Source organism: Chrysemys picta, chromosome 1, assembly GCF_011386835.1.
Source record: "Chrysemys picta bellii isolate R12L10 chromosome 1, ASM1138683v2, whole genome shotgun sequence".
In the NCBI taxonomy this organism is placed as follows: domain Eukaryota; kingdom Metazoa; phylum Chordata; order Testudines; family Emydidae; genus Chrysemys; species Chrysemys picta.
In genome coordinates this window covers 30870623-30889991 of record NC_088791.1, presented here as the reverse complement: position 1 = coordinate 30889991, position 19369 = coordinate 30870623, and the positions used below count along the sequence as shown (strand labels likewise).

Sequence of the window (19369 nt, the reverse complement as noted above, 5' to 3'; positions counted from 1 at the left end):
TCTAGCTCTGATCAAGCTAGCATGATAAAAATAGCGTAACCAAGGTAGTGCAAGGGGCTAGCCCAGGGATCAGCAACCTTTGGCACGCGACCTGGCAAGGAAATCTGCTGGCAGGCTGGGACAGTTTGTTTACCTGCAGTGTCCACAGGTTCGGCCAAATTGCAGCTCACACTGGCCGTGGTTCGCCGTTCCAGGCCAATAGGGGCTGCAGGAAGCAGCGGCCAGCACTCCCTCGGCCCATGCCGCTTCCCGCAGCCCCCACTGGCCTGGAATGGGGAACCGCGGCCAGTGGGAGCTGCGATCGGCCGAACCTGCGGACACTGCAGGTGAACAAACTGTCCTGACCCGCTAGCGGATTTCCCTGACGGGCTGTGTGCCAAAGGTTGCCGATCCCTGGGCTAGCGGCTTGTCCAAGACCATAGGTTCTTAATTGGGGTGGCTAGCTCCTCCCACCACTCAGGCCAACAGGACTACACTCTACTTTTAGCAGGCCAGAATGATCGGAGCTAGCATGGGTATGTTTTCTCAAGCAAGAGTTTAGACCTCTGGCTTAGACTGCAGACATACCCAAAGACTATGGAGGTTTAACTCACCCTTCTAACTCATGTGAAACTACAATCTGCCTTGTCTTCACTAGGATTTTATCTCAAGTTAACTAAATGGAGTTAAGAACACACCTTTTTTTCTGAATGAAGACAAGTTCTAAGCAGAAGTCTGAACCCAGGTCTCCTGAAACCAGTGCCTTCACTTGATTTCAAATCAATAGGGGGCTGTTGGCACATTGTTTCCTGCAAGAGCTTCACAGCTTTAGAATTTGTTCCCCAAACTTTGTTTGAAATAGCCCACATCTGATAGCCTTTAGGACGTAGTGCAAAGCCCATTTCCCCCCCCAGGAATCTGAAAATACAGGGGGAAAGAAACGGGTGTGGAACAGCTCAGGTAATTGTGTGGAACAGCTCAAGAAGGAGGAGGGAAAGGGCACTGGTTTACTGGTGGTAGGTTACATTAAAGTTGTACTGCTGCACTTAGGATATACACCTCTACCTTGATATAACGCGACCCTATATAACACAAATTCAAATACAACGTAGTAAAGCAGTGCTCCGGGGGGGGCGGGCTGCGCACTCCGGTGGATCAAAGCAAGTTCAATATAACGCGGTTTCACCTATAACACGGTAAGTTTTATTTTGGCCCCCGAGGAAAGCGTTATATCGAGGTAGAGGTGTATTTTTAAGTTACATGACAGGCACCCAGAGCATATGGATTCATGGCCTTTTTAGCACTTCTATAAATTCAAATATATGATAAATATATATTTATCTACCTACACTGCATTTGAACTGGCATCCTTCAGGCCAAAGGCTCTATATAAACCTTCTATATAGTATTCCTTACAAAATGCTTTTTAAAACAAAACAGGTTCACACATTTTAAAACTTTACTAAAAATGTAGTTAGCGGAAATTTCTTGCATTTACTCATAAACAAATATTTAAAATTAAACTGTGAGGCTTACTTGGCCATAAGCAAAAACAGTGGCGTTATATCCTTCAAAGCACCCTTCAATCAGTTTTTCTACACATTGATCATAGATCTCCTCTTGCTGCGAGTCAATGTTGAATACATAATCAAAAGTGAAGGCCTTATCTTTTCCCAGGAACACCTGAGGTTCGCCAGGTGTGACAGATGTGCAAATATGGCATCCTTCAATCTTCTCTTTGGCTAGCTGTGGTCTGATTCTATTATTTAAAAAAAAAAAAAAAACACAAACCAAAGATTAGAAATCCCCCTTGTTAGAAATAGCATCCAAGGAGCAATTCAAATAAGACACAATTAAGACTGGTCATTTCTAAGAGAAGCAAACATAAGCGAAGAATATTCTCATTTTTCATAAGCCTAGAGTATGTCTAGACTGCAGTCACTGGGATGATTGCTGCTCAAGCCAAAATACCCTTAATCTAACTAGCTTGGTTCTGGAGCAGTGAAGCTGCAGCAGCGGAAGCTTCAGCACAGACTGTACATATCTGCCCAAAACCCTGGGCAATTACTTGTGGGACTAGCCCACACAGAAGCTCATTCCACCATGGCTTCACTGTTCCCGGACCCAAACTAGCTAGATTAAAACTAGCTCGAGTAGGTCAGTTCCAGCTGCAATAACACCTAGTGACAGCAGTCTAAACATTCCATAGACAACTTGAAAAGCTTTTTAGCTAACAATCTTCTGCTGGTGGCTGATAGCAGAGCCCCATTGATGCGAGTCTCCCTCTCCAATATGTTTTGTTTGGATGCTTATCAGAAGTTTATCCTGACTCAGACCTCTTTGAGATTCACCTATCTCTACAAGTATGACCTTTTATTAAAAGCACAGTTTGTTATTCTTATGGGAGAGCAAAATATAGAAACATGTAAGCCTCCCAGCTATAGTACTGAGAAATGACATGCTTATTACATACAAGGGTCATACAATAGTACATAGCTCTTTGCATTCAGTGTGACAAAACATCATACAGTCAGATTCTGCATTCAGTTACTTTAAACCCAGAGTACCCGATTCACATCAATGTAGTTACTCTGGATTTACACAAGAATGAAACTCTGAGCACAATCCTGGCACTCTGCTTGCACGGGATATATTCTTAGTGTGTAAACCTTACAATCAGTATTTCAAACTAGAGTAACTTTCAATGGAATTCAAATGTTTCAGACTGATTGAAACTTTTGATCCCTCACATGCACCACAGAGTAACTCGAATAAAAATCTGAACTATTTGTATCCTGCGCAGGTTAAACTGATCATTTTTCTACAATTATTTTCAAACAAGGGATGTAGAAGGTAGTCAAACATACTTTTTGGCATTTTCGTTATGAAGGTTTTATTGTATCACACTGCAAGACAACTTACAGACGTTGTATTTACTAGTAATGTTTTCTGAAAGTTAATCCCTATGCAGGAAACTCATAAATAATATATCAGGAAGTATCTCTCTCGTGAACATTTCCTCTAGTATGTGGTGGAAACTAAACAAACCTTTGAAAACTATCTTCAAAGGAACTATTACATAAAAAGTAATACACAGACAACCTCTCAGTCAAAAAAAAAATCTACAACTTGAATATTTGCATACAAGCATGTTTAGCTTGTAAATATAGGTCTCCATTTTACTGAATTCTGTAAATGATTTGCCCTTTCTAGCACACACCCACTAAAAGGAATCTCCATGAACAAGATTTTATATTACTATAATTTGGAATGCTAAATAAAAACCATGGAGTTACTGAAAGCTTTGAGAGCACCTTCTAAAAAGCAGCTGATTCCAGTAGATGTGTCCATTGGTATCAAAAATGAAGAGAGAATGAATAGAGTCTTTACCTAGACCTAAACTAACAACAGCCTCTTAATAATTTTATGATGTACAAAGAAAACATGAACATTTCTTATTTTATTTCAAATTAGAAATTCAAAACTTGCCTTTCCTGAAAAACTCTGAACAACTGGAGAACTACACAGACCTTGACTTCACAGCACCAATCATGTGAAATCTGATTGACAGGAAAATGCTTTTTAGTTTGACTCTTTAAAATTCTTCAGTTTGTTTGTTCTGCTGGCATCTATTTAACTCAAATACCTTACAGTCTCCTGGAGGACAAGTTCTGTTTAAGACTCAAAACCCTGGTCTTGCAATTAATGCAGTGTTTCCCAAATGTAGTAGCACAGGGGTGGCATGAAGGACAAGTCAGGTCCTCTCAATAGTTCACCAGGTTCTCTGCTTTCCATTTTCAAAAAGGGCCTCTAACTTTTATGACTGTGGAGCAAGTATAATCAATGCAAAGATGCCTGCCTGAGTTTCCAGAGAGCCTGAAATAACAGCCTTGGGGTATGAACAGTCCCATTAGTTTCAGTGGGTTCTAACTCAGTGATAATACTTTAAATGTCAAAGCCGTGTAAAAAATAAAAGTATCATACTATGAATATCTACACCAGTCAGGGGCAGTGCTGGGAGGGGGTGGAGGAGACTTATGGGAACCATAGTCACCCCAAATTTGCCTTAGTGCCCCGTAGCACTCCTCCCAGCACAAAGATCAAACATTACTCAGAAGTAAGGGTTGCATGATACGGTCTTTCCACCCTTACTTCTCTGCTGCTGCTGGTGGCAGCAGTGCTGCCTTCAAAGCTGGAAGGCCAGAGAGTGGCGGCTGCTGGCCGAGCCCCCAGCTCTGAAGGCACCACTGCTGCCAGCAGCAGTGTAGAACTACAAAAATAAGGGTGTCATGTGCCCACAAGATGATTAGCCCAATCCCCCCCCAATTTTCTGTCTAGACCATTTCAGGGGGGCCCCACACCATCCAGGAAGAGGCTGGAACCGCTCTGGTGCCATCATGCCACAGGGGGCTACAACAGTGGTAACCTTAACTCATCCAACAATATTGTTAACCTATCCAACCACACACTTAGCCTGGCAGAAGAGTCTGTCCTATCCCGGGGACTCTCTTACTGCCCCACCACCCCCACGCACATGATACAGTTCTGCGGTGATCTGGAAGCCTACTTTCGCTGTCTCTGACTCAAAGAATATTATCAATACACCACTGAACAGAGCACTGACCAACAGGAACCCTCCTACCAACACTACAAGAAGAAGAATTCTGCGTGAACTCCTGACAGTCGAAATGACACACTGGACTTCCACAGACGTGCACAGGCTGAAATTGTGAACAAACAGCATCACTTGCCCCATAACCTCAGCTGTACAGAACGCAACGCCATCCACAGCCTCAGAAACAACTCTGACATTATAATCAAAGGGGCTGTAGCCATCACAAATAGGTCGGACTATGAACAGGAGGCTGCCAGGCAACTCTCCAACACCACATTTTACAGGCCACTATCCTCCAATCTCACTGAGGAGTACCAAAATAAACTACACCATCTGCTCAAGAAACTCCCTGCTACAGCATGGGAACAAATCTACACAGACACATCCCTGAGCGCTGCAGTGATGACATCTTCATCATATGGACCCACCTGAAGGAGGCCCTTGAAGAATTCCACCTGGATTTCAACAATTTCCACCTCACCATCAATCTCAGCCTAGACCAGTCCACACAAAAGATCCACTTCCTGGACATTACAGTGCAAATAAGTGATGGTCACATAAACACTACCCTATACCGGAAACCTACTGACCGGTATTCTCACCTACATGCCTCCAGCTTCCATCCAGGACACATCACACGATCCATTGTCAACAGTCAAGCCCTAAGATATAACAGTATTTGCTCCAATCCCTCAGACAGAGACAAACACCTACAAGATCTTTATCAAGCATTCTTAAAACTACAATACCCACCCGGGGAAGTGAGGAAACAGATTGACAGTGCGAGATGGATACCTAGAAGACACCTACTACAGGACAGGCCCAACAGGAAAATAACAGAACACCACTGGCCATCACATACAGCCCCCAGCTAAAACCTCTCCAGCACATCATCAATGATCTACAACCTATTGTGGAAAACAATCCATCACTCTCACTAACCTTGGGAGGCAGGCCAGTCCTCGCTTACAGACAGTCCCCCAACCTGAAGCAAATACTCACCAGCAACACCACAGAAACACTAACCCAGGAACCAATCCCTATAACAAACCCTGTTGCCTACTCTGTCCCCATATCTACTCTAGTGACACCATCATAGGACCAGCCACTTCAGCAAGGGATGACTTGATTACTATCTGTAACAAGTGGGATCTAACAGAGAACTGTCCTAGGTCCGGTTCTAGTCAATATCTTCATGAATACTTTGTACAATGGCATAAAGAGTATACTTATAAAATCTGTGGATAATGCCAAGATGGGAGGGCTTGCAAGAACTTTGGAGGACAGGATTAGAACTCAAAATGATCTTGACAAACTGGAGAAATTGTCTGAAATAGGATGAAATTCAATAAGGACAAATGCAAAGTACTACACTTAGGAAGGAATACTCAATTGCACAAATACAAAATGGGAAATGAGTGCTTAGGAAGGAATACGGCAGAAGAGAATCTGGGGATTATAGTGGATCACAAACTAACCATGAGTCAATGTAATACTGTTGCAAAAAAAGTGAACATCAGAGGATGTATTAGCAGAGTGTTGTGAGCAAGACATGAGAATTAATTCTTCCATTCTATTCAGCACTGATAATGCCTCAACCGGAGTACTGTGTTCAGTTCTGGGCACCACACTGTGGGAAAGATGTGGACAAATTGGAGAAAGTCCAGAGGAGAGCAACAAAAAATGATTAAAGGTTTAGAAAACATGACCTATGAGGAAAAATTGAAAAAAATGTGTTTAGTCTGGAGAAGAGAAGACTGAGGGAGAGCATGTCTTCAAGTACGTAAAAGTTGTTATAAAGAGAAGGCTGATAAATCATTCTTGTCCTGTCCTCAAAGAATAAAAAGAAGTAATAGGCTTAAATTGCAGCAAGGAAGATTTAGCTTAAACATTAGGGTAGTTAACTAAGGAGGCTGTGGGACCTCTATCATTGGAGGTTTTTAAGAACAGGTTAGACAAACACCTGTCAGCGATGGTCTAGAAATAACAACAAGGAGTCCTTGTGGCACCTTAGAGACTAACAAATTTATTTGGGTATAAGCTTCGTGGGCTAGAACCCACTTCATCAGTTGCATGAAGTAAAAAATACAGGAGCAGGTATAAATACATGAAAGGATGGGGGTTACGTTGCCAAGTGTGAGGTCTGTCTAACGAGATAAATCAATTAACAGAATACCAAGAGAGGAAAAATAACTTTTGAAGTGCAAGGCACTGAATTTAGCCATATGAAGTGGAAATCCATCAACTTCATGAAAAAACTCGTGCAGATACAGATAGACATCATCTTCCTTTCTCCTGTATTTTTCACTTGATCCATCTGACGAAGTGGGTTCTAGCCCATGAAAGCTTATGCCCAATAAAGTTGTTCGTCTCTCAGGTGCCACAGGACTCCTTGTTGCTTTTGCTGATACAGACTAACATGACTACCACTCTGAAACCGGTCTAGAAATAGTTAGTCCTGCCTCAGTGCAGGGGACTGGACTAGGTGGCCTATCAAGATTCCTTCCACGTTTACATTTCTAGGATTCTATAAAAAGATGACAGCAATCCTCCTGGTACATCTATCATGTTATTATTTTAAAATACTTTTCACCAGTCTCAGCTATTAAGTAGTTACTAGTTGGTCTTTCGCATATTAGAGATCTTATTTTAAAATAACAAGCTTGTTTTATATCAAACAATGTCTTTTTTAAAAACTAAAGGAAGAAGCTTTTTGGTTGGAGATCTGCAAGCTGTCGTTTTCAATTTGCAAATAATCAGGAGAAAATAAATGAATTAACTGAAATAAAATTTAATAAAGGAAATATGGCACTGGTGTAATTGGATTTGTCTGGAGGCTGTTCCCTTATTTTCAGTCAACCAACATACATGGGTTTGCTTTTCTTAAAGAGATTTATTTTCCTAAAACAATTATCCTTTTCTGTAGCTCTCATCAGGACAGGCTCTTTTAGCCACTAACCGTGTGCTAGAAGTCTTATTCACAATACTGGACCAAGATTTTAGAGCTGGATAAAGTCACTCTTTACTGTTTCTTTCTGTCATTGCCTGACACGCCGCCACCCCCACCTTTTGATCCCAGCTCTATCAGCTGGGTAACAGTAAAACAGCATTTTTCTCACATCAATTCTTGTGAAATTCTGGAACGTCTGGCAGAGAGTTAAACACAGATGCATCCTCACACAGACTGACAGGGTCTTTGTGCACTCTTCAAGAAAAGAGAAAATGGGAGGGGAGAACCCCAAGTCTGCTCTCAAGTATCTCTGTCTCCAGTGGCCACCCAATGACATTTACAGAAGATTCTGCAAGCGTGGCTACCAGTCACCTAATTTCTCTTTTTAAATCATGGACAAAACTTCTAAATCATAAATTAGAGGTTAGATCTGCAAAGGATATCTTCTTTAAAGAAACATACCATTTGCAAAGAATAAAACTGATTATTTGAGGGAGGGAAAGGGACACAACGTTAAGGATTTTCGTGGTTCCCAATTAAAAAAAAATTAGTTCCTTGTTTTTAGTTCAAGACAATGTCAGCAGTGAAGGAGAAATAATGTGCCTGTCAACGTTTCAATGAGTCTGCAACATAGCAGCATAACCAGCAGCACTCCAAATTATGTACAAGTAGCTTTAAAATCTTTTTCCCACAGTAAGTAAAGTATTACAGCAATATGCTGATCTCCAAAAAGGAAACTTGAAAACTGCCCTATTCCTTGCCTGCTGCTTGTTCTAGATAAGCACTGACTGTTGTAATGTCCCTTTCACCTCCTTCAAAACGATAAAAATAAAAATATAAAATGAGATATAGGCAAGCAGGACAAATAGGCACTTCAGAATTAAGATCTGAAATGCCTGGGGCTACCTACTACCAAGGAGAAAAAAGCGAGAAGTAAGTCATATGTCTTTTTAAATTTAAAATTCAATATTTATTTAATAAAAGAACAGTTTTTCAAACCATTTGGAAGCAGCTCCACTGATAAGTTATCAACCATGAAACCAGGATCTCATCCTATATTAAACTACTCACTCTTTCTAATTCCCAAGCTGAAGAATTATTTTTCTCTCCAAAATTTTGAAGGAAGTCACTCAATTATATGCAAGTAAATATTCACAGTGTTTTGTAATGTTCCAATGCTGTAATTATTTTTGTACTGCTAACTTAAGCATCTTGTTTTTAAAAGTCAAAATGTCTGATGTATTTATCCTCCTGTAAGAGTACTGTATTAGGTAGTTCTCAAAAGAGAAATTCACAGGATAAATTATCGCCACTTGAATTACTACTGATTGCATGAGGTGCTCCTCTGGAAAACAAACTCTACAAGAAGGTGAACACACAGAGTAGAATCTATGCTGAGACAAGATTCAACATAAAGTTTTATAAACTGAAGTTAGACTGGCAGCATCAACCCCCAGATGACCCAGCAAGTAGCAACAGGAGGAGTGCAACAGATTTACAGTCTTAATTGTGAAAACTGAGCTGTACATTTGTCAAATCTTATATGCATTTCTAACGTGCTCATCACTATAGTATTTGGACTCCACTAATGCAGGTCATCTTTTGTTTTGTCATATATAATATACACTCACACACACAGAGGCAATATCCAAGCAATAAATTAAATTAAAATGCACCTTTATCACCTCACCTGCTGCCCAGTAAATCTCCCTTTAAAACATTTCAAAATGCTGAACCGCTTCAAACAGATGTCATTTAAAAAGGGGGGGGGGGCACTCACCTCTCCCCCCCCAACAACCTGTCAGTAAAATATTTCTTCCTCCTCCCTATTTTGGAATCTTCTCTACCCTCCCAATTCTACCTCTGCCGCCCTCCCAAAAAAGCTACCCTTACTCAAGGTCCTGGATGGGTAAGTTTCAGTCCTGCAACAGTAACTTACTTTTAAAGCATAACATCTGTAAAGTCTGATAGCTCACAGAAGCAGTAGCTTTATACTACTGATGAACAGAAAGTTCTAGCTTCCCGGGCAGACTCATCACTCACTTCTAGACCAGCAGCATCCCATGGTATTGGATCTCAAATTCATGACATTTTTAGTTATAAGAAAGCTACTTCCGGTCATTTTGAGATGTTTTCATCACTTTGTGGCCACTTCAGCTGGGCTGCTGGAGCTCACCCAACTTCAAAAGTGATTATAACCCCTGATATCATTTATCTTACTACAAAAGAAACTTTCCTGATTCTCCAGGAAAGCCTACTGTAACCTATATATACACACACTAAAATGGTCCAAATGGAAATCTCATCTTCCATGACGTTCAGCACAGAGCTCTGTAAGACAGGGTACTCCCAGCCTGGGGGCCAATCAGTGTGCTCCTCCCTGGGAGCAAGGGCCTCTTCCTTAAAAGGCCTATTTCCTTAATGAGGCCACTGCAATTAAAATCCGCGGCTGACCCGTGCCAGCTGACACAAGATCATGGGGCTTGGACTAAGGGATTGTTTAACCACAGTGTAGATGCTTGGGCTCAGGCTGCAGCCAGAGCTCTAGGACCCTTCCACCTCACAGGGTCCTAGAGCCTGGCCTCTGCAGCCTGAGCCCAAATGTCTACACAATTAAACAGCCCCTTAGCCTAAGCCCCATGAGCCCGAGTCTGCTGGCACAGGCCTGCCAGGGGGTTTTAACTGCAGTGTAGACATACCCTCAGAGTCCTGCAAAGTGGAGACTGATGGTAACTTAGAGGGAGAGGGATTAAAAACATAAAAACAAAACCAAGAATCCCAATTTAAAAAAAAAAAACCCTCTGAAACACTCCTAAAATAGTATTTCTGTAAGATATATAGGACAACCAGAAAAAACAACGAGGAGTCCTTGTGGCACCTTAGAGACTAGCAAATTTATTTGGGCATAAGCTTTCGTGGGCTAAAACCCACATCATCAGATGCATGGAGTGAAAAATACAGTAATCTGAGTAAGTGATGATGCGATGTAGTATAGAAGTTGATACACTCATTTGGAATGACCTTCGTAACTCACTTGTGGTTTTCCAACATGCAAGTAGCACAACGACCCAAACTCATGGCAATAGACACTTTTTAACACTTCTCTGTTTGTTATATCTATTTTACATAACTATTCATATACAAATGCACACATATGTATACATATGTATTATAAATAATCATTTGCTAACAATGAAGAAACATGATAGTTAATGTATGAACAATACTCTCCACTCCCAACACCAGGAGTCTTCAGCCTTCACAGCCCTGCTGACTCCATGGAAGGGTGGAGAGAAGATGAAGAGAAAAGAAATGCCAGCTTTCCTTTCTGTGTCAGGACATTGGTCACAACAAAGTGTGGGAGAGTTATACTTTGACCAACATAGAGATGACCTTCAAATAAATAAAAAGGATGGGAGAGGAGTAAATATGGACCAAAGGACACTGCAAAACCATGCAAAGAAGGACAGGGCCATTAACTCCCTGACTCTCATGTGGCGATAACTGGCAGCTATGAAAACTAAATACAGAAAACCAGGGGGCTGAAAGAAAGCTAACATAAGCAGCTCAGACGACATTCTATTTCCAGGAAAGATCAGTAGGCTGAATAGGGTGGTATGTGCTTTGAGGAAGGCAGCCTAGAAAAACTGAGTAACTAGATCAGATGCAACAGCAATATATTCTCCCATTACAGGCTCTAGAAATGGAGTCCTTCATATACAGGGAAGCCAATCGAAGCTCCTGGGAGTTCAGCACTTTTGAAAATTCGTCCTTATGAATCCAATTACAGGTACCGACTTTCTAAAATCTTGGTCTAAAGCTTTTATTTAAATCTATACTGAAAAATGCTTATCTTTGTCTCACATCAGTGGAAGAGTGTGAACCTTTCCTACCTTTAAGAGAGAAAGATAGAAGCATGAAGATACTACATCATTTTAATTTTGACAGGCTGCCTCTGACTATATGGGAAAGCCTAGGCAGACTGGCCAACGTGCACGGCCTTTGGCAATAAGCTCTGCACAGACTGGGATCCTATGACTGGACATTACTCCACAAAGGGTGAAATAGACGCAGCATCCGGACATCTGGGTCTCACACCAGGTCCCTTCCCACGGTAGTCTGGGAATCCTATCATCACTTATACTCCATCCTTTCCCATCTTTCCAAGGATCTTCAGAAGAAGAGTCAAGGTGGAGAAGGGTGGATGGAAATAAAATATGTAGTCCAGAATTGTCCCAGGGAATGCTGAGCCATCTGTAGGTTTGGATTTCTGCTCCAACATATGAGAACTGTATGACTGCCAGAGGAAATAAAGAGGTCAAGCGTTTGGAACCCACTACTTATGACTGTGCTCGAGCATGTGTGTGTGTGCTGGACCCGATATCCAAGCAGCAAATTGTACTAGAGACTGTCTGCTATGCTGTTCTAGCCGCTTGTAAGTGACTGCAGGATTGGATTAAGCTAATACACTGTACCAGCATTTCACTGGTGTTTACATAAAAGTTTCTGCAGAATTAAAGCTTTCATTAAAGCTTCAATTCATTATTCCTAAGTAGAGACCAGGATCTGGTCCAGGAGGTGAATATAGCTGAACCACTTGGTAACAATGACCATAATATAATTAAATTTAACATCCCTGTGGTAGGGAAAACACCACAGCAGCCTAACATTGTACCATTTAAATTTCAGAAAGGGGGACTACACAAAAATGAGGAGGTTATTGAAACAGAAATTAAAAGGTACAGTGCCAAAAGTGAAATCCCTGCAAGCGGCATGGAAACTCTTTAAAGACACCATAATAGAGGCTCAACTTAAATGTATACCCCAAATTAAAAAAACATAGTAAGAGAACAAAAAAAGTGCCACTGTGGCTAAACAACAAAGTAAAAGAATCAGTAAGAGACAAAAAGGCATCCTTTAAAAAGTGGAAGTTAAAACCTAGTGAGGAAAACAGAAAGGAGCATAAACTCTGGCAAATGAAGTATAAAAATATAATTAGGAAGGACAAAAAAAGAATTTGAAGAACAGCTAGCCAAAGACTCAAAAAGTAATAGGAAATTATTTTTAAAGTACATCAGAAGCAGGAAGCCTGCTAAACAACCAGTGGGGTCACTGGATGATCGAGATGCTAAAGAAGCACTCAAGAACGATAAGGCCTTTGCGGAGAAACTAAATTAATTCTTTGTATCGGTCTTCACAGCTGAGGATACGAGGGAGATTCCCAAACTTGAGCCATTCTTTTTAGGTGACAAATCTGAGGAACTGTCCCAGATTGAGGGATCATTAGAGGAGATTTTGGAGCAAACTGATAAACTAATCAGTAATAAGTCACCAGGACCAGATGGTATTCACCCAAGAGTTCTGAAGAAACTCAAATGTGAAATTGCAGAACTACTAACTGTAGTCTGTGACCTATAATTTAAATCAGCTTCTGTACCAAATGACTGGAGGATAGCTATTGTGACACCAATTTTTAAAAAGGGCTTCAGAGGTGATCCTGGCAATTCCAGGCCAGTAAGCCTGACTTCAGTATCAGGCAAACTGGTTGAAACTATAGTAAAGAACAAAATTGTCAGAAATATAGATGAACATAATTTGTTGGGGAAGAGTCAACATGATTTTTGTAAGGGAAAATCATGCCTCACCAATCTACTAGAATTCTTTGAGGGGGGTCAACAAGCATGGGAAAAATAATAAGACAGAAAAGATCATATTGCCTCTATATAAATCCATGGTACACCCACATCTTCAATACTGCATACAGATGTGGTTGCCCCATCTCAAAATAGATATATTGGAATGGGAAAAGGTTCAGAAAAGGGCAACAAAAATGATAAGGGGTATGGAATTCATTCCATAGGAGAAGAGATAATAAGACTGGGATTTTTCAGCTTGGAAAAGAGACAACTAAGAGCAGATATGATAGAGGTCTATAAAATCATGACTGGGGTGGAGAAAGTAAATAAGGAAGTGTTATTTACTCCTTCTCATAACGTAAGAACTAGGGGGCACCAAATGAAATTAATAGGCACCAGGTTTAAAACAAACAAAAGGAAGCATTTTTTCACACAATGCACAGTCAACCTGGTGGAACTCCTTGCCAGAAGATGTTGTGAAGGCCAAGCCTATAACAGCGTTCAAAAAAGAACTAGATAAGTTCATGGAGGATAGGTCCATCAATGGTTATGAGCCAGGATGGGCAGGGATGTGTCCCTAGCCTTTGTTTGCCAGAAGCTGGTAATGGGCGAAGGGGATGGAACACTTGATGATTACTTGTTCTGTTCATTCCCTCTGGGGCACCTAGCATTGGCTACTGTTGGAAGACAAGGTACTGGACTAAATGGACCTTTAGTCTGTCCCAGTATGGCTGTTCCTATGTTATGTTCTTAAAATTATGTTTCTATCCATTTTGTTTGCCAAGAACAGAATCTAAGTGTGAACTGAAGTCAGGATGTCATGTCAAGTGAGCAAAGAGACAGATAGAAGTAGTAGCTCAGAAGCAATTGTGAAATGCTTGTGTTCGTCTCAACAGAATGCTAACTCTGCAGCCTACCAGCAGTTAGTATTATTATTAATAATGTGTATTGTGGTAGCCCTGGAAGATCACATCAGACTGGGCCCATTGTGGTAGCATTGTACAAACATATCATAAATTATTTAAGGTCCACATTTTTTTTAAAGGACCCTTAATCAAAAGGATAAAGAACATAAATAGCATAAATAGTATAGCCGATTGATTTCACTACTCTTGTGGTTCATTATGAAAAATGCTGAAAGGAACAAATAACCAAACTTAGTCAATTTATTGTTTAAATACAAATACAGAAAGGAAAGTTTAATAGGACACCAACCCTTACGGGAAACAGATTCTTGCAGCCCTATTCAGTTCACCTTACACAGTAGTGTGCTTTGAAATATACCTCCCAAACCACTTATCGTTATAGAAAGTATCAGAGGAGTAGCCGTGTTAGTCTGTATCTACAAAAGCAACAAGGAGTCCGGTGGCACCTTAAAGACTAACAGATTTATTTGAGCATAAGCTTTCGTGGATAAAGAACCCACTTCTGCAGATGCCACAAAAGCTTATGCCCAAATAAATCTGTTAGTCTTTAAGGTGCCACCGGACTCCTAGTTATAAGTTATAGCAAGGTTACTTACAAGTTAGAAAACCCTTCATACATCACCTGAGATCCAAACCACAGTTTATGCCAGTTCCTTAACTTGTTGTTCTGCATCTTTCCTCATCTCTGTTTTGGATACTACGTTTTAAACCAGTTGCCTGTGAAGGCACTTGTACTAGGCCATAGAACAAAATGACAGGCTTTATGTTCATTAATGCCAAAAGCTACATTTAGCTTTGCAGAGTTTTGTGGGATATATATTGTGATGTTTCACTCCAGATTCTCTATGAAATATGCTTATGATATGAATATGACATAACTGAGACGTACTTTATGCAAGATGGTTCTTGTAAGATATCATTGAAAAGGTTATAATTTACTGAATGTGATTATCCAATTTGTATGCCTGTATCATTTCTGTGTCTGAAGTTAGGAATATTGACTGTGTATTTCAACTATGCTACTTCGGGTGACGCCCACTGCTAACACTTCAGGTACAACAATGGAAAAGCCAGACAGGGCTGATGGCCCATTAGCGACGACAACAGACTGTGAAAAGAATTGGCCATCCTGCAGATGCTCCATACTGCCACTGACTCATGGATGCTGTGATACTACAGAGTCAGGTGGTCTTGTCACCTGATACTAAACATTACCTGGAACTTCTTGTAACTTTCCACTGGAAGGGAAGGGGGGGGTCAAGTTTGGGAAACAAAGGATTCCCACCTTACGTAAATCCTACTTAAGGGTGGGGAGGAAGGCAAACGGGACTCCTCCTCTCCATGGCATGGTCTGCCCAAGAAGAGAGACTGCTAAAGTCACCTGAAGCGAAGGCAAGGGGGGAGTCCAGACGGAGACAGGGGTCCAGTCTGAAAAGAAATATAATTGGAATTCTGAACCACAGAAACTTTGCAACCCACCTAAAACAACAATTAGGGTAAGAAATTACGTTGTGTAACCTGTTTCTTAAGTATATTGAGCTTAGCTTGCATATTTTGCGTCAGTAATCTGCTTTGTTCTGTCTGTTATCTCTTATATTAACTTAAAATTCACCTTTTGTAGTTAATAAACTTGTTTCTTGTTTATAATATAACCCAGTTTATGTAATTTCTAATGGGGGAGCGGCAAGAAGTTGTGCACATCTCCCTCTGCATTGAGGGAGGGGGTGAATTTCATGAAACCTTTGGGTTTGTACTCCTTAAAGGGAGTGGGCACCAGTGTGTTGGGGCACACCCCTAAGGCGGAATCTTTCCAGAGCAGATCTCTGTCTCTCTGTGCAGCTGGGTGTGGCCATGCCTGTGTGCTTGGCTTGCTTGTGAGCCTAACCCAGCAAGGCCAGGTAAAGGGGACCCAGGCTGGCAGAACAGGCTGACTCAGTGGCATCTCAGCACATCAGGTGACACCCCAAAGGGCCCAAACCCATCACATATATCCCTTGACATAAGTGAGCAAAGTGGACATAACTGTGGGAAAGACAACGTAATGCTGTTACCATAACTGCACTCATACTGTATATAATACAATATTAATATGGTATGCCCTATGCCTTGCAGCCCAGTGGGCTAGCTTGCCTTTATTATATTCACTGCTTTGCATTATATGCTGCTTTTATTATATTCAGCAGTAATTCAAGGAACCTACAAGCCTGTATCCTGGAAGACATTAGCTTCAGCAAGTTAGCTGAAGGCTTGGGGCCTATGAACTTTGAACAGATAAACAACCCAACGAAAACCCCAAGTATTGGACAGCTGAAAATAGAATGTTTAAGGGAAATTTCTGATCACAGGTACGTGCCCCAACCACAACAGTGTCATGGCAACGAACTGATATACATAACAGGTATATGAGTTACATCCGCAGATACCTAATCACAGGAGGGCCATGGTAATGAATTGACGTATATGATAATAAGTTGAGATCACTGATATACTACCAATAAGAGAGGGACAATCCAAAATTAGTAAGGTGAGGATATACGGATAAGGAAAGGGGGGGAAACCCCTACTGAATATGTATCAAACATAGTGGCATCAGCATAACATATTATAAAAGTAGCATCCCAGCCTAGGGGCAGTAGGAGAAGGAGATGTGGTCCTTAGGAGATGCCAGAATGATGGCTACTGGTGATGAGGGAAGTGATGGTGGCTAACATTTCAGTTTGTTCTGCAAGGGATGCTGTGAGTATATGGATGTGTAGATGTACATTCTGTAGTATCTCTCTCTAACCTTACTGAGTTGGGATGTTTGTGACTGTGCTAAATGTATTAATAAATTATTTGTAAATATAAAAAACGAGTTCCTATAGTGTGAGTGTTGTAATCGTGCATATCAAGTTTCCAACGATATTTAAACAACCCTGGGCCTGATCTTGAGACAAGAACTGGTCAACCCTCAAAGTAATAACTAGGAATTCTTAAGTAATCAGTATAATTAATACAGAATCTATAGATCAGGCTACTGCCTAACATAAATGTACTGTCTAACAATATTTAATTTACCTTTCTTATATGCAATTTTCAGGGGTAAGAATTTAGCTGAAGTAGAACTATGCTACCAAAAGTAATATGATAGTTCAGAAAATACTGAGGACAGAAGTAGTTTACAGAGACGGCAGTGACTAATGCAACATTTACTTATGTATTTTTAAGTAAGTATACTTAGGTATTTTTTAGGTTTCTTTGCTGAGTACTTCAATGTGGTAGTAAAATCCTTTACCCACAGGTAAATGAATCTCGATGGGAGGAATGCATATCATGAAGTGAGACACATGTTATACAGAATATATTCATGTGCTGCAATTATTAAAAAGAGTGTTCTAGAGAGAGGATGTTCTGCTTATGCTCAGAGTATAAAAATAAAAAAATAAAAACCATGTTTTACCTCTACGCTAACATGAAATTAAAATGTTCCGTTTATCAAAATTCTAACACATTTTTAAACCTCCAAAATTAGATTATTTAAAAAGTTATATATAAATCAAGTACATACATTCAGGAAATTCCTTGCATTCAAAGATTACCATCAAAACCTGCAGCGAAGTTGAGGAGTGGGGGAAATGAGTGCTTTTTACATTCCCAAAGCAGCTTAAAGAACAAAAACAGCTAATTCACTAATATCCAAATAAAATATTAATAAAGAAATATAAAACATACAGCAGTGTATGAAGGATTATTCCATATGATCCACCAATTGTGAATCAATGAGGTATACAATTTTAACAATTCTACGTTGTTAATGATTTCTTCCTCTTATCATTCGATTGCAAATCTTTTTAAGTGCTATTTTTCTTTAAAAAGAATAGTGTTTAGAAAGCTGGCTTTTCCTTCCACCACTTTTACAGCAGGTAACAAAGTCTGGAATGTTTACATACAACCAGGCTAAGAACAAGACAAATGAATCTTGCTCCCTCCTTCTCGACTCCCCTTCTGCCCATCCCTCTTCCTCCCATTCACTACCTTAGTAAAAAATTACCTTCTAACAATCCACAAACTTTACCCTGGCTACAAATCTAAACTAAATAAAAATCACAGCTATTCTACTCAATTCCATTTGCTCTGTTATATGTAGTCTGGTGCATGCCAGTTAGTTTCTCTATCATTTAAAACACAGCCTTGTAAAAATGGTTAGCAACAAGAGCTCAGTCACAAAACAAAGGATTCTAGCTCTTCAAAGGTCAGAGGAAACAAAGCTAAAAATTACTATTCCATGTTCTCTAAATAAGTTAAACTGATCTTCCCTCCCACATGTCTACAAAAAGGCAGAGTAATCTACAAGCAAGAGGGGAAAATAGGCTACCAAAAATAAAAAAGGGAGAGGAGAAGAGAAGAGAGGAAAGAGCATGCGCAAGAGAGAGAGCGCAGTCTGTGGTCATCAGGGCTCAGATTAGGGTTACCATGCGTCCGGATTTTCCCGGACATGTCTGGCTTTTTGGGCCTCAAATCCCCGTCCGGGGGGAAATCCCAAAAAGCCGGACATGTCCAGGAAAATCAGGACATGCGGGGCTGGCGGTGCTGGGCCGGGGGCCGGGGCCGGGCCGGCGGTGCTGGGCCGGGGACCGGGGGTGCTGGGCCGGGGCCGGACCGGCGGTGCTGGGCCGGGGATCGGCGGTGCTGAGCCGGGGGCCAGGGCCGGGCCGGCGGTGCTTGGCCGGGGGCTGGCCCGGGGCCGGCACCCCAGGGCCCGAGCCGACCCAGGCTGGAAAAGCCAGGGGGGCCAGACTGGGCCGTGCCTCCTCCCCACACCTCTCCCCTTACCTGCTTCAGGCTTCCCACGAATCAAATGTTCGCGGGAAGCAGGGGAGGGGGCGGAGTTGGGGCGGGGACTTTGGGGAAGGGGTGGAGTTGGGGCAGGGGCGGGGCGGGGGCGGGGCCCCGTGGAGTGTCCTCTTTTTGGACACTCAAAATATGGTAACCCTAGCTCAGATGGGACTGAGTCCAATTAATCCAAGTAGTTTTATGCAGTGAGACCTTAAACCACAACTTCATTTAACCAAAACAAGGATTTGGAAGATTTTAGTTACTAACATGCTTTTTCTGGCTTACGCTGCAAAACATTTCCAAAGCTTTTTAAATTAAAAAACACTTCACAGAATAGAAATCAGAGCAGTTTAAAAAAAATGTACAAGTTGTGGTAATTATCAGAGAGTTAAGTAACAGGGGGTAGCCGTGTTAGTCTGAATCTGTAAAAAGCAACAGAGGGTCCTGT

General features: G+C 41.2%; 1 protein-coding gene across 16 annotated transcripts in view; it reads right to left on the bottom strand.

The window, feature by feature from the left end:
- The window catches only part of KIF21A (kinesin family member 21A), a 162335-nt gene that overhangs the window by 108995 nt on the left and 33971 nt on the right, over nt 1-19369 (bottom strand). For all 16 annotated transcript variants that reach the window (XM_008178885.4, XM_008178908.4, XM_065554315.1 and 13 more), the window contains exon 2: nt 1516-1738. In XM_008178885.4, the coding sequence (XP_008177107.2) occupies nt 1516-1738 (223 nt within the window). The remainder of the gene's footprint in view (nt 1-1515; nt 1739-19369) is intronic.